General features: G+C 37.2%; 1 protein-coding gene across 5 annotated transcripts in view; it reads left to right on the top strand.

Annotated features, from left to right (window-relative positions):
- negr1 (neuronal growth regulator 1) overlaps positions 1-17,194 on the top strand; it is a 134,166-nt gene that overhangs the window by 95,777 nt on the left and 21,195 nt on the right. The window contains exon 7 of one of the 5 annotated variants that reach the window (XM_081717105.1): positions 6,926-6,990. The exons of 3 other annotated variants lie outside the window; for them this stretch is intronic. In XM_081717105.1, the coding sequence (XP_081573231.1) occupies positions 6,926-6,966 (41 nt within the window). In that variant the 3' untranslated portion in view covers positions 6,967-6,990. Of the gene's footprint in view, positions 1-6,925; positions 16,821-17,194 lie in introns of those variants that run through there. One more of the 5 variants, XM_081717104.1, reaches the window with a different exon arrangement.

Raw genomic sequence — 17,194 nt, forward strand, 5'->3', positions numbered from 1 at the left:
TGAGTCTTTTTTGTTAAAAAATCCAGGACAAAAGAGACAAAAGCACAGGTCATTTTCTAGCCTGTTTACCCAAGTAAGAACATCATTCAAGGGGACCATTTTTGCTAAATAGAAACTTTTCTCCAGTGATAGCTAAAAAAAATGTTCCACTTCTTTTTTTTTTTAAATGCAAGGACTTCAACACTGCTCAGGTCACTGACAGGCATGGTGCACTGTGATATAATCTTCTCAGTTCCAATGTAAATTTCATACCGGAGGTCTATATGTACTTCTTGTTAAGGCAACTGCAGAAATATCAGTAATACAAACTCTTTTAATTACTACGTGATCTACAGTCTCATTTCTTTTCTGTCTGTTTTGGGTTCACATTTCCAGCTGCCCATGGCTGACATGTCTTTGTAGCATGATTTCAGAGGATGGCTAATAAGATTGAGGCAGTGTGGGTTAGCATCTCCTCGATCTTCTCCCTGCGCAGACGGAAGGGGAGAGTGTGGCACGAGAACACCTGCAAGAGGATTAATGAGGTGGAGACTGGTCTCCATGCAGTCCGTCCTCCTCCCAATAATTAATCCTGCTGGTCATTAGAGTTAATGGGGAGCCTCATGACTAACCCTCAGCTCAGAACACCCATTGTCTCATGTGAGTCAGATCCTGAACCTAATGCTCAGCTTTAGGCAGGAGCAGATCTGCAACGATGCAGATTTATTGTGATAGATGAAGTGCCAAGATGGGTCTAGTACCTTTTAATTTCGAGAAGAATGACGTGGGAGTCTCGTGATGGCTGTTATCATTTATTTCTATGTTATCAGTGAACCACATGATTTAAATAGATCATTGCCGTGCAACCCACTTCCAACACTGCTCTGTCTCTTGCTCTGACTTCACTGTCATGTTCTTGGAAGATGAGAGGTACCAGAGAGGAAGGGAGATATAGAAAGCTAAAAGGAGTGTGGAGAGAGAGAGAGAGAGAGAGAGAGAGAGAGGCAGGCTGTCACAGTGCGCGTCCTCAAATCATGTTACTGTGTCATTATCCCACCTCTGCTCCCTTCTTGGCAATCACATTTGGAGAACATCTTTCAGCAGCTCTCCGTGCCACAACAACTGGTAAGCGTGGCTAATGGAAATTTAATCAGTGACAAGAGTGGAGAATCAGTCATAATGCATGTCAGAGTGAATACAGCCCGATAAAGACTAAGAGAAAGATGCAAACACCATTTTTTGGGAGGGGGTGCCTGACAGGTTGATAATGCCCTGGTGCTACTTGCAGTGAGCCCTGATGGCTCTTTCATACTTCAAGCACAGTGTTTTATTTCAAGCACTGTGATATGTCTGAAAAATATTTGTTACATTTGCTTTTTTAAACACCTTGATTCCCCTGGTGTAAATCTGTGCAGCTGAGCCAAATACAAAGTATGAGTGGAAAATAAAACAGTTTTGTTTTTGTTTTTCTCTAAACAATGGCAACCAATCTGGGATTGGGCCTGAAGGCAAGGGTTCATGACTTCCCTTGTTTAGCTGCAGTTCACTGGCCCCACATGACCTTGCAAGAGTGAATCTGTAAATAGAGACTAAAAAAGTAAGCTACATTATGTTTCCTTAGAGATGTATTTAAGCATGATGAAACCTGAACAAATCCCCTGTATCCCCAGTATCCTACACTTGCAAAAAGAGAGCTATCTTGTTCTTCAAAAAAATCACCACAAGCAAGACCGAATACAAAAACAATCTACAACGGCCCAAAACTGGAATGCTCTGCTGGTAAATGTGTGATTTTAACATTGCCATGTTTCTTTGGGCTATAAAACATGTTTGAGGCTTTAGGGAATCTAAACTTTGGGGAGACTTATTTTTATTTTTAATAGGAAAGATATTTATTTGTGTCTGTTTCACCTTTGAGAGATTTGCACATAAATTTGAGGTCAATTTGTTTGGGGCAGAGAAAACACAAAAGTCACTTGCTCTTCTATCTGAAATGAATTTGTGTTTAAAACCAGCTGAGTTGTTCTCTTGATACTCTCAACGTGTTCTAATGGTTCTATGGTTATCCCCCTCAGTGCCTGTCATATTACATATAATATACACTTACACGCAACCTCAGTCAAGCACCATCAGTCAGTGGAAACTAGCTGTGCATAAAATTGTAGTTATGACAACTGAGCAAAAATGTTTGGCCCTTGTGCTGTCAAGTGTCATTCATAATTCTTCTCACCAAGTTCACCCTTTGCAACTCCCAACGAAAATATTGAATGCAGTTTTTCAAATTGTCAAGTTGTAGCACACCACAAACTCACTCAAAGTTTATTCATGACATCTTTCATCAAACATTTTCACTGACACAGTGGCTCCAAGCTTCCAGTTTTCCAAAACGCAGTGTTGCACAAAGAAAACTTCCGAAAGACACCAACACAAAGGGGATGTGTATCCCTAAGCCATTTCAGGTGTCATCCATTAAATTAGAGATGTCATCCATTAACATAAATGTACTGAGTTACAAACCAAGATATCTAATACAATAATAAATATAATGTTTGTGTGTGTGTGTGTGTGTGTGTGTGTGTGTGTGTGTAAAATATATTTGTTGTAGTTGTTCAATATACAACATCTTACATTTAACATAGCATGTGCCAGACTTCCCCAGTACAGATTATTGCTCAGTACAACAGTACAACAGCACAGTGCTCTCCTCCATCATTTCTGCTGAGGTTATTTCCCCTCCACAGGTATAGTTGTTTCTGGGAGTATCACACTCTGTCATTTACACTAATGGAGCTGTCACGGTGACTGCAAAAGTGGCCCTGAAATCAGCGGGCTCTTTTTTGCCTGCCTCTTAAGCCTGTCTGTCATTTATTGTCTTTTTAGTTACAGACTTCCTGTCAAGCCATGTGCAAATATTTCCAGGACAACACGTGTGGTACCACAGTAGCATCACTAATGGATAGCGTGTCCAGCTCCCTACTTCTCCTCCTACCACCACCTTTTCCTCTGTGGGTCTTACATGTGTTGGGTTTTGGCTTTTCCCTCCCCTTCTTTGCCTCACTCTATCCTTTTCCCAAGGAGGCTAAACTCCCATGCAAGCCAGTAACTGAAGCATTGTGAGTCTGGAAACAGAGGCCTCACTCCAGAGCTTTCCAGGAGGGAGTCATGACAAGATTAGACAAGCACTCCTGAGTCGTGTTTTCACTGCAACAGAAGACAACAAAGAAAAATGGAAAGATACAAGCTTTTGGGGATGGGAATAGAAGTATGAACATGAAATGGTGCTGATCAGTTTTCAAATGATTAATTTTGATTTGTAGAAACACCAAATCCTGATTATTTTTATGTCATTGGAGAAATTGACAGAATTTAAAGCATTTTGCTTGTAAATGATCTGAGTAAAATACAATATTGAGTTTTTTAATCCTGAGATAATATAATCTTAATGATATTTAATTTTTTTCCACCAGTATTATTCTGTTATGCCTTTAGGGCAATGCCTCATACACTCCATCAGTGAAATCATTCTTGGCAATTTATTTCAGGAATGTCTTCAGGGAATTCTGAAAATGACTACAACCCTCTTTGCCAGTATGGCTCTCTGTTGATTGGAAAGTCATTCATTTCAATGGTTTTATTTTCCCACTGTTGACTCAGGGCATGAGTGTGCAGGAAAACACTGAAATAAATGTCACACTTTAATGAAAGATAAAGGCTTAAAGTAGTAAAACAATAAGATCCATCTTCATGACAGATGAGAAAGGGGGCTATTAACATTTTTCTCTGAAAAATTTCATCAGGCTACAGAAAATGTTGCAAGCTATTTTAAGCAATGTTCTTTTCTTCTGCAAAATAGAAAACATGTATTTACTGCATCATGAAGAGAATTTCAGGAAAGACTTAGTAGTAGCGTGTCAGCCATTGATCGGTAGTCAGTTCAATCCTGTTATCATTTTGTTCCATTTAATCTTGGTTTGGAGCAGGTGATAGCAAGCTAAAATACTCCCATACACATCCAGAATATATCATCCCATCATCACAGATATTTCCCAAGGTCATCTCTTTCAGACAGACATTTGGTATTTACTTTGCTGGGGAAACACTCTCTGCAGGAAATATTAATGTCACCACATCAGAGTAAAGGCATATCCAAAACAATGTATGAGCAGACTGTCTCCTCTTTCTGAAAAGTAATGCATTTGACCTGTCAGGTCCTCGAGGAAGAGTGCCATCGAAGGCGATTAATGACGGAAGCCATTATCCCATACTTTTCTTTAGAAGGTGTGGAATTTGTGAAGATCCAAACTAAAGATCTGCTATAGGTGACTACATTACCGATAGTGATGATGTATATGAAATCGGTCAAAACTGAGAGTATCCGCTTTTATCAGCATTATAGTAATATCAGCATTTACTTGAATATAAAAAAGAAGCTCAAGATCAGAAACACACACACTGAATTCCATTCTTCTATGAAGGTGGATTCTGTCTTTCATTTTTCAATGGTGGGTGTATGGTTTGTGAGTGAACGGCAGATATTAAAACTTAGAATTTTGTTGCACCATCTTTATTAAGCCAAAGGCATCTGATATAAGTTGATCTTCCTGGTTTTCCTTATGGTTCCTTAGGATTTGGAATGGATTTCCAAATTAGTCACAATGCTCCCATGTCAAGAGAATTTCATTGCTTTCATGCACATATGCACATCATGCACATCATTTGCCATCTTTTTGTAGTCATTGCGATTCACCTTTTTTGTGTATGGAATGCCATTTAACATACCTAAAGCCTCCACAACAAAACACTTTAGTTTTATTCCTCTAATCTTGGTAAAACAGCAGCCTGCCTACACTTTCTACAGAATACATATTGGCTTGAATAAACAGAGACAGCACCAGAGCTGCTGCTAGTGAAATGGCCTTTCTTGACCTGAATCGTTATTTTTCGAGAGTTGAACCATCCACTTCTGTAACCACTGAAATCACATAAATGTGACTAACAAAGGAGTGAGGCCCCAGAAGCACACCACTATCACAAAGCCTGCAGCATCTTTACCGCGCCACACTTTCAGCTGAATCCTGTCCTTCCTCCCATCGTTCCCAGCGACACTGCCTTGACATCACAGGGCTTGACATTTGCACGGGTAATATAATGAGACCTGTTCCTGTTATTGGAAAATGAACACATTTTAAGGTAGAGCTATTTTTCACTTGACATTTAAATGCATTAATGCCTGATTAGCTCACGTTTTAGCACCAAATTTCATTCTTTGCTTGTGAGGAAGCTTTACTCCACACTGAGGTTTGGAATGCTTTTACCTTGTAAATGATTTTAGCACTGAACTGTGTGAGCTTGCACAGGGTTTGTGAAATGATTATGCATGAGTGGTTAAAAAGTTCTTACAGATGGATATTAGCTTTACTGAATTACTAATCAAACCATCTGAATTATAATCTCTGTTTACAAGATGGAAATGCTGCAAATTTAATCTTCTTTCAAGATGGAGAAGTGATAATGATCAGGTTCTCACTGTCAATTAGCCGTGATTGAAATTTGTTCTTAAGAATGTCAAGGCCTTATCTGCAATCATAACATCCTTTTAAAAAAAATATTGGTTTAATTTAGAGTGATTCTTCGGGTTTTGAGTAAGGGGTATTGTTAGTTTGCTTTGCTTTTTATAGTTATATCAAATACACAGCATGATCGTCATTTAGTATATATTTAAACTGGACCTGTTTAAACACAAGTTTCCTTTGTTTTACTATTGCATTTCCTAAGTTTACATAATTAAATTACCACTAAACACATTAGTAAAAGAATATTAGTGCAAGTTGTGGTGTGATTTAGTTGCTATATATAATTATAAGAGTTGTCGACTGACTTTAGGTACATAACTAAATACTAAATGGAGTTAGAGTGACTCCTGCAAGGCATTCTGTGATAGAAAGCGAAACTGATGTTTATCCTGACTCACATGTCACCTCTAATTTTGCTGTAAGAAAACTGGCCAAACGTTGTTATTCTGATCAGTTATTCACTAGTAGCTAAGTATTCACAAGCCCACTATATTTCCAGTGATATTTGAACATATTTCCAATAATCTCTAAGGCAACCCAACCAAAAGAAAGTACTAATTTGCTCCTTATACTGGCCCCCACCACTGGTCTTGTTTAAGTAGTGCCTAATTGGTGGTTAATGTGTTTTAATAGGGCAACGACTTGATAGAGCACTATGAAAAGAGAGTGAGGATTCCATTCAGAATTAATGAATAATACTATTAATATATCAGACCATGGGAAATACAAGTGACAGCAAGTCAGTTTAGGCAAATTTATACAAGCCTTGTTTACATGGCAATCATCATTAAAAATGTAGGGCTTATGATCAGGAGAATTTGTCTAATTAACATTTTTTAAATCCTTTAAATATACGTTTTTGCTCTTAGATGATATGCATTAAGCATGAGTATTATGGTGGATCCTGCTGTCATAGTGAAGTGTCTGGGGTTATGCAACATTCGTAACACAGTCACTATGGGAAATCCTCTGTGTTCTCTGAAACAGTGCTGGGTAAACACCATTGACTGAAATGCTAATTTACTGCATCATATGATTCATTCAGCTCACGATTCAAGTATCGAGACACTTTGAAGTCATCGTTGATGCTCAGTTCTTCACTCAGTTGGTTTATCCCTACAAACGACATATAATGATACCTAATAAAATGCGATAACACAAAGGCAAGATGCGGATTACTGAAAATCTCTGCACTTAGTATATATAAACAAGTGTTTACAAACCTTCATTTTTTTGTTGAAGATTGTGAAGATTTAGGTAATGATATTGACATAATAAGAGAATAATGAAGGCCCTTGGCCCATGATCTGACTCTCCTAGAATGCTTTCCTATAATAAGAGGCTAATCTGTTTCTCTCCTCTACTCACTCTAGGGCGAGATGACCTGTCGAATCACTCCGAGCCAGCTGCCTGACAATATAATTTATACCTCCAAATGGTAATTTCTCCTGCTCCAAACCAAGCCTGCAATACAAATGAGGAGCGGAATGAAGACATGAGATTAACTCCAATCACAAGCTCTTGTCTGAAGTGGTAGAGTAAAATACCCCCTAGGACCAAACTGCATCATCTCACACATCTCACACAATAAGTACCCTCAAGCTCATTTGAAATAAAAATAATAATCCAGGAACAACAGCACATGTATGAGTATAGAACATTTAAAATTGTTCATTAAGGACGGGTTGTATATCCTTTGTCGTATGCATCTGGTAGTTCCATCAGATGTATCCAGCTCTTCAGTGGGTAGTTTAATGGCTGGGTTTAACATTGATGAAGAGTGCAGTGCTGCCTCTAAGGTAGTGAAATGGTCTCACTCCCCTTGTAGGCTACTAATAAGGGGAGAATGTAGGGTGGCAAGAGCTCAGACATTTGATCTTGTGGCCTATCCTTGATATGTGTAGACAGGTGAGGAGTGTGATGTGCTGCTGGCCTTGTGGAGGTGTGTATTATGGGGGCGAAGCAGGCAGTCTGTGGTGACTCAGAGTTGCAATTACAAGCATGGAATTTTGTGCTGTCTGGAAGCATATGCACTCTGCATTTGTGCTCATGTTACGCTGCCTTACAGTACCTAATTTGTGTGGCACATGGAGTGGTAGACTATTACTTTATGTTCAATTATTAGTAAAATTCAACCTGAACCACTTTTTTTAAATTCCAAACTGTGGGACTACAGAAAATCAAATGGTCCACCACATTGTTTCATTGTGCAGTTTCTGGATATGATATATTAATGTGCTGTTTGAGGAATCAGAAATGTTTTATAAATCCTTTCATATTGTGCAGCACAAAGCAGTAGAAACCCGTAGACAGACAGAAAAGGCAAGAGAGTGAAAAAGGAATGTGATTGCCAGCACTAAGGCACTCATTATACTATCAGTATGAAAGAAATTCAATGTGATAATAAAACTAGACTGAGAAAAATAATACTTTTCCCAGTTGAATAATTGATGCTTTCTGTGAGGATATGGTGTGCTGCTGCTTGGGTTAAAACCTCACCTTTACAGTCAGTAAACCAGGAAGAGGAAAACTAAAGTCTTGACACATGTCCCTGCCAATTACTGTCTTTGACTTTTAATTACCTGTGTGTTGTCAGGGCAAAACAGTTGTCAGTGGATATACCAAACAGGCCCTGAGGCAGTGTGCACCATACATATACCGCTAACCTATTTGAAAATATACTAAATGTAATAAACTTTCAGCATGTCCATTTTGTATACAGGGACTCTAATTAGGTTTCATTAAAATGGGCAAAACCAGTTTTTCCTTTTTTCTAGTACATAAGGAAAATAACTTGTCATTCTGAGAGTTTAATCTGACTGTACAGGGAAAAACTTCAAGTGAGATAGATTCAATAGTTTTCATTTCCATAATTTCCATATTGAAAGGAATGGTGAGAGAAAATATGCAAGGGTAACCTGTTTTAGCAATTTTCTGCCTCACCTCTCTCCTTTGTCTCAGAGGGATTAAAACAATGCCATTTATTCTAATAAATCTATATTATTTTGTGTGATCGTTACAACACCTCATTAATTCCACCCAGTAGTCTCAGACTACGCTGATACCTACCAACTTTCTTTTCCTAAACTACAAGAGAGACAATTTCCTGTTTTTGCTCTCACCATCTCCTCTGTCAGTTTTAACTTATCACAGGGGACAGTAAACCCACATATGTCACACATTGACTTAAGGTGATGAAATGGTATTTGTTGAGTGTGACAGGATAAAAAAATGCATTCTGACACAGGCTTTTCTATCCTCTGGTGGGTAATTAAAAAGTATGCACTATAGTGAGACAAATTAAAATAAATAAATAAACAGAGGGAAGAGGCTCAGCCCGGGTCCCCAGGGGATCCATTAAAGGATGTTTTCTTGAATTGAGGTTAGGTGCATTGATCTCTGTCGAGGCTGGTGGAGCAGGGAGTTAGCGCTGCCGACTGGAAGCATGACTCAATTCATACATTATTCCAATTAAATCACTGTGAATCATGTCCTCTTGGATTGGAAACCTGCACAGTCCATCGCAACCCTTCCTGTCATATAACAACCTCATTCTTAAAGAAAAAGGCAACTGAGAAAATAAAAGCAAGCTCCAAGAATGATGGTCTCTGTATGATTTTGTGAACAATCTGTGTCAGCATTGCACACCTAAGCACTGGAAAGTGTCCAGCTGGATCATACAGATGCCTTTTCATACAAAGCAGTCATGGAATTTGTAATGAGTGATGCAACCTAATTATTTGGTGAGCAACACTTGTTTAAGTCTTCTTTACAGTGCTGTTGAAAAAAATGCAATGGTAGAAGCTGAACAGTACTGATGATGTTCTACTCAATTTTGTTTTTTATTTATGTATACACCAGCTCAAAAGAAAGATCAATGTTAACCCACTGCACTCCAGTACACAAACAGAAATGGGCAGTGTTCACCATTTTTGGACTGTAAACTTTACCTCAATACATGAGATATTAAAGTGATCACTGCTGATCAATCATGTAACTTCAAATAAATTTTAATGAGGCACAATTAGATTAAGTTTGTACTGTTTTTAGTGCATCGAAAGCATGGCTGATAGGTTCAGGGAAGACAGCATGTATGTAGTATTAGTACCAAATGACACATGGTGATGACATGTTCCTGCTAATTGCACCCAAACACCAAAAACAGTACAAGCCGGACACTATCACGCTGCCCAACTAAACAGCTTCAGAATTAAAATCAAATCAAATTACTCAACCTAAATGTACACTTTTTTGTTTGTTTTAATTTCAATTTTATTATTACATATTTGCTGCATTTTAGATTTTACAATTAATGCTAAGTATTCATAGAAAATTGTTAGAATTACACAATAGCTTATACCACTTGATTCTGTAGATTATTTGGTCATATTTATTGAAGTGAAATTTGTCATTTATACATGCAGAAATACTTAAATACAAATTTTTATAAATAGTGAATTCTAGGCATATATTACTTATAGGCATGCTCCATTGTCAGCGTCTCAGATAGGCATCAGTGTGATCACACATCTAATGATCACGTTAGAAAATAATAGGTTATGTTTTCAGTTTCCACCAGGGGAACATATACACCTACTATAGTCCTAATAGTGGCATGTTACCATCATATGTCAGCAAGGCACATATGCTCTTGGTATTAGTAATAATGGATTGCAGTAATGGTGCTTTATATAGCAATTTTGTAATACCTGTAAATTATTGCAATCGAATGACGCTGGTTTAGCAGTGTTATGATACATACACCCTAATGACTGAGTTAAAACTGCTAAAAGTTGCATCAGGTAATTTGTGCTTTAGGCCTCACTCTGGAAACCTAATTACGGGTATTTGCCTTTAAGTCTGTTGATTTAAAATAAAGCAAGTTGGCAGAGATAAATGTCTAGATGAAGTTCCTTAAGCTTATATAATGCTTTCTGCATCAGTTTTGTGTGTTACTTCCCTCCCCCATCATCCAAAACAGTAATCTCCCCTTTTGTACATAGGCAAATTATTCCACCTGTTTTTATAAAATCGGACAAGGAGCATTTCAGCCATGCCTGTCTAGATTCTTTGTCAAAGCAGTCTTTTTAGGCAGTTATTTTGGTGTGAAAACGAATCATGTCTTAAGTATGTCTTAATTAGAGTGTATTTTACTTTAAAAGACCTGCTCACTACAATGTATTGCAGGACTCACATGGCTGTCGGGATGAGATAATACATTTACCTACAGTTGCAAAAATGTTTGCAAACACTTATTCATAAATTATTTATTATTCATAAATTATTTATGAAAATGTGGACTGATCTTCAATTATTGCTGGCCTTACACCAAACAACTTTTCAAGTGATTTCACTGTCGCAAACAAATTTCCAATGTCAGAATAAAATCATGAGACTTTTGCTAGAGTTGTGGCACCATCCTGTTATCTGGTGTAAGGTGGTCAGGATAACTGTCTTAAGTCTGTTTTTCTTGTCTGGATGTTTTGATAACATCAACGGTATTTAATGTTATCATGAGTTTTTAGTCTTTGGTCATGCAAATAGTGATGTTGTCAAAAACCATTAGGTGAGCTCTCTCTACAGCATGAAACAGGACACAGAAAAGTGGGTACAGGAGCATCTCTGGTGTGTAGACAAGACATAAGACATGGAGGAGACTCCAGGGAGGTCTCAGCCTTGGCTGCTTTTTCAGAACAAACCACTACACACACCAGGGCAGCTGTAGGCAAAAACTGCTTATGTTTCATTGTTCAGCAGTTTTTCTTCTTGTACATTTCCAACAAGGGTATGATGAGAAATCTCAGAAGGAATCTAGTTGCAGTCTTGCAAATAGTGACCCTGCAAAATCTCTGTCTTTGTAAAATAATAGTCTGTGACTAAAAACTCAGTGACACATTGTCTTTACAGAGTTTATCAGACGTTAGTCTTTTAAAAATCTTCTAAGAGTCTTAAATATTCTAGTATATGATTAACATAAGTCACAATATACAAATACAATCTGCTTAATATAATAATATACAAACATTGTACTTCTTCTTGTCAATAGTGTATGCATCATTTGAACATTCCAGGCTAGAGAACACATGTGAGCCATGTCCTGATCAAAAGAAGGATCTGAAATATGGTCTGCTTTACTGCCTCAGGGCCTTGGGCCACTTGCTCTCATAGATGTAACAATAAATTCCAAATTACATAAAGTTTTACAGGGGGATGTCAGGGCAGTTGTCCATCACCTGTGACTTAAAATGAATTGGTTGATGCAACAACACTAAAGAAATCATAAACACAAAACATTAATCTAGAGAATGACCTAGTCAGACCTCAACTCAGTTAAAATGCTGTGACATGACCTAAAGAGTGCAACGAATCCAAGAAATATCATTGGAACGATATTCTAATATTATAAAGATGAATGGAATAACATTCATCTTTACTGCTGTGTAAGTGTACATCTACAGGAGATGCCTGTTGGAAGCTGTTTCTGCAAAGAAAGTTCTACCAGTTACTAAGTACAAGGGATCACATATTTTTCCAGCCTGGACTGTGATCATTTCAATTATGTTTTTGATTGTTTGTTTGTTTGTTTGTTTGTTTGTTTGTTTAGTTTTGTTGAATTTGATGGTGGGTTTTTTTATTAATGATTAATTAATGCAGAAATCTGGGTAATTCCATAAATTCCACAATTCAAATATTTTGTTCTACTGTACACATGCATATTCAGATAATAGGTCATCTGTGTTTTAGATTTTTGGTTTTGTTTGGGTTTTTTTGCCTGATAACATGAAAGATACATTATAAAATAAAGACTGTGAAACTGAAGACATTTTATTTTCCACCATCTTACTATCAGATAGATGAATGCAAATTGCTGCATCACAGTACGTCTACTGTTGCCCAAATAATACTGTAGGTTCAGTATAATACTTTGGACTATATTAATATGTCATTACAACATTCTACCAAAACAATCACACATCTCCAAGAAATGTGTGATCTATCGGATGCATTTGCTGTAATCAAGTATTACAAGGCCAGTTTAGTGGTATGACACAGTTTCATTTTATATTCCTAGTAGGCGTTCCCCTGAGTCTAGAAAAAAGGTTTTACTATTTAGAATTTGTTACTTTTGTATCTGCTGTCCAAATAATTTGTTCAGATAAGTTATAGTAGTATGTACAATGTTGGATTATCTCTTAGTGAAAGATGACTATATGGAATATAAACCTTGGAACTCACTATAACAGAGGTGATACCAAATATGGCCTTTCATTCTGCATATCTGACAAACCTGAGAGTAATAAGCCCCTTTTCATGGGCTATAGTAGTGGAAATTATATTGGTTCGTAGATAGTAAATGACATAGTAGTATAATATAAAATAACAGTAGCAGGCATGTCAATGAGTAACATTCATTGAGGTTTAACCGTGATTTTTGCATTTGCTTTAAATTAGGGGTTTTCTAAGTGCAGTCCTAGAAAATGACATGGAAGAGTTTGGTGATTTCCCTGCACAAATACACCTGATTCAAGACTTGATTATTAGACCACTGAGATCTGAGAAACTATGATTCTCCAGAAGTCTGACACTTAGAATCACCCTAGACCTAGACACTAGCTCTCACTGATCACTTTTAAGGATGCAAATATAATCCAATGGACAGACCAGACTGTCTGAAGAGGTAATAACATTTATAGAAGAACACAATCTTTTGGTTTAAATTTTGAGAGGGTAATTATTTAATGTGTCTGCATGTCAAGTCCTTTAACACTTGGAGGTAGACCAAGCTCATGACTTTAGTTTATGCTTACCTTAAGGCATCAAAATCAAACAGCTTTTTGAAAACTGACAAGTTTATCTTCTTTCTGAAGAGGACTCATCAGACCACTTGTGGTGTGTAGGCAGAGATACCATCTGTAGTGCTAGTTCTGCTCCACAGAGTGTTCTAGTAATTGTGGCATCTGCATTTTCTTAAAACTAAGTAGGTCAGCATCTTATCTGAAAATGAGAATAGCAGTGGCTATGAACACACACTTATGACTCTATCTCAGAGGGATAGAAGAGCTGTGTCACATCTTGATGCTCTTATAACAGAAAGATAAAAACAATGACAAGTGCTTTAATATTAATGTTGTTTCCAGTCATCATACAAATGATGAAGCTTTATCTTTGTGGTAGGTTATGGTGTTATAATGAAATACCTATGGTTCATTACCTGTAACTCACAACTGAATATAGCTGTATGTATATTTTTGCTCCCATTCCCATTTGTAGTCAGAAATGTCTTTTATCATGTAGATTCATATGGGTTAATATCTGTGCAGAGTTGATAATAGAGACTTCACCTTCTTTTGTGATACAACAGAATATAATGCCATTTACATTCACTAAGACATACTCACAAGAGACATTTGTTTGTACTGAGAACACAAATTCACTCTGTTGGCTGCTAATTTTGTAGTAAGTGGGTATAAGGATATGATTACTGAGGACTGCACTTTGGTGAGCTCATCAGATAAAATTCCTCACTGTACCATGAAGAGATAACATTAAGTAAAATTGCACTTTTAAATGGCTGCCCTGAGTCGAGAGATTTTACTAACAAGCTGGTGTTGAATTTCCAGTCTCTGTGGAAATGTGAGTGCCTTCCAGAGCCATACATCTACTGACTGTCTGTCTGATGGAGACATCAAGGGTGTTTGTGGTAGTAGGGGGGCATACCTGCTTTTTCTTGGCATCATGAGGTAATCTAAATGTGTGAGCTCCGCTCACTAATGATGCCTCAATCCTATCACAAACATTTTAAACGAACCTCTTTGTGCCAGGGAGCTCAACTTGCCGCAGTAGCCGTTATCATCTCAGGTGATTGTGTCTGCTGGTGCAACCTGTCATGGAAAGGAACTTAAGAATTTCACATACTGAGCTTTTTTTCTTGATAAATAGAGTAGGAAATGACAGGTTTTGTAACCAATCAAAAAAACACGAACAGTCCACATTATAAACAATATACTAGGCATGCAAATACTAAGACAATGCAAAGATTGCAAACAGACCAACAAATCTTGATGAACAACCACTGTGCCACAGGCCAATAAACTGTACAACAAATTGCAGTTGATCCTTTGAATAATATTGTTATATTATTAAAGCTTCACAGCCATACAAATCTCCAAATTAATTGGGGTGGGTGGTATCATTTAAAAACTTTACAGAATAAAGGTTTATAAATGTAATTACACTGGAATAATTTATATGTGTGTACAGAATACTTTCTGGGTGACTGTCCGTAATGTAGTGCACAGACAATTTAGGGATCCGATTTTAATGTTTTTTCAAATATTAGCTTTATAATAAATAATAACAAACAAATAATAAGTTAACAATAACTGTTTCAACTTCTTTTACATTAGTCTGATGCCAGCGACAGAAGTCTGATTATATAGGATACAATATGTGAATTTGGAACTGGAATTCATCATCATCTGTGGATCCTAAATGTCTTTATTGTGAATCTTATTTTATTGTATCATTTGTTTTGTCGTTGTTCACTTGTTTGTAGATTTGCAGAAGTGGTTGAAGGCTTTTGGGAAAAAAGATGCACGGTTATATGTGTAATTGTTTTCATTGATCAGCTCCATTTTCAAAACAACTGAAAAGCCATTAGTGTAGTTGGGGAAATCTCTTTTGCTCTCAGTCTCTCGCCCTTTATTTATTTATTTTTTGGTCTATAGTCTTTCCTCATTGGTTTCTTTAAAGAGCCATGTTTGGTATCCTAGCAACAAGGCTCACTCTCTCATAGATCTGCAGTGTCTGTGGCGAAAGGGTGAGAGAGAACAGGAGAATAGTTATCATCTCATTTCCCCAGATACCACTCAACTGTTCGTATTCATGGTATGACAAACTTACACTTGAGGTATTCTTCAATTGTTGTTCTGTCTTGCTACATAGGACAATTGTTTGGTTCTTCAAAAAAGGTTCAAAGTGGAACTTGAATCCATGAATCCATTTATTTTTGCGTCCCCTTTAACAGGCAGGTTAAATATGGTTCTTTATGAAAAACAATGAGGCTTAAGCACAGTAATGCAGCAGTATTTTACAGTAACTTTCCCTTGGGCTTTACAAGCATGAATGAATTTATACCTTCAAGAATAGTAAATTATACTATATATAACTGAAGAGGTGTGACTGAGGAATGGTATAATGTGATAGTGGTTAATATAAGCATATATAAACTGTCCAAACAAAAAGTTTTCAGCAATCATGAAGGGTGGAATAATATATCTGAATAATATACCTGCACATAAAACTACTAGAATAAAAGTTTAGCTTTGTGTAAAAATTAATTTTATCTGCTATACACCATTCAGAGCTAAGAAATCCATGTCAGGCATGGGCTATTTTGCCAAGAGCCATCAGGCAAGGTGCTGCCCTTTCACCGTGGGGCACTGTGTTCACAATCCAGTCTCAGGGAGCAGATGCCAGTTCACTCCACAAGTTCGAGTGACACTTCACCCTCCACCAGTGGACATTCCCAGACAATGTATGCATTCAGTGTGCACATATTCATGCATTTCAAAGTATGTCAGAGATCCTTGACTGAGACAAGAGTGACCTAGTTTTAACATATGGAGAGGCGAGCTCTTGGTCAATCTCCTTTCTGCCTGAGATAAGTGAAGTACTGTGAAAAAACCTTACTATGACCTAGTATTTCTATCCCTATTTTTCTCTATTGTTGAGCCACCACTGTTAGCCAGATTAAGTGCTTTGCCATGCCTGCATAACACATTACACAATTTGGTACATATTTGGAACACACTGTGCTGAAAGGTTTGCTCAGTACTGCATGGTGCCTTGTATGTTTTATAGATGTCATGCTATGTCTTTAAGGTGAGGTGCTATTTCCCTCAAATTAAAATAATTGTTCAGTGTTCCAGCTGTATTACTCATTTTTAACCTTACCTTACTTTTCAAGCAGGGCAGAAACGTGTGATAACCTTTTGAATGCCTCCATCATTCATATTTAGAGCTGGATTTGCATTTTCAAGACCTGCTGGCTGCACTGGTTTTCAGATGCTTTTTTTATGAGATAGCAGTTATCGCTCCTGAGAGGCAAGCATAATCACCATAAATTATATAAACACCATGCAATAACACTTCTTTTATTATTCAGGTTTTTTGTGATATGATTTGCACCAACAGCTGTTTTAAACTCCTGGAGTAGGCAAAATGGCTGTTATGATATTATTTTTACAGTGGTATTGCTTTTGAGTTTGATGTAGTTTCTAGAGAAATAACCTTTATTCAAATACATTATGTACTGAATAAGAGAATATACTCTGATACTGTAACTCCCAGAGATTAATTTACTAAAATCAGATAAATATTTATCTCAGTAATCACTGTAAGTAGGTTACTTCTATTTAATACTTTAATAGTTAGTGGCCCTTCCCCAATGTCTGAATTAAAATTCTTGTGTTTGCATTAGACAGAGAGGCAAAGGAAGCCCTGGGCAGGAAAAGGTGGCCCTCACTCTGGTTCCGTTTCACTGAAATTTCACCCCTGACCAATGAAGCAACTTTTAATATTTGTCTTTAATTACCCCTCAACCTTCTCTCTCACTGGTTAGAGTAGAGACCTCATTCCCA

The sequence above is a fragment of the Electrophorus electricus genome, chromosome 7 (assembly GCF_041902795.1).
Source record: "Electrophorus electricus isolate QZ-2024a chromosome 7, ASM4190279v1, whole genome shotgun sequence".
Classification (NCBI taxonomy): Eukaryota; Metazoa; Chordata; class Actinopteri; order Gymnotiformes; family Gymnotidae; genus Electrophorus; species Electrophorus electricus.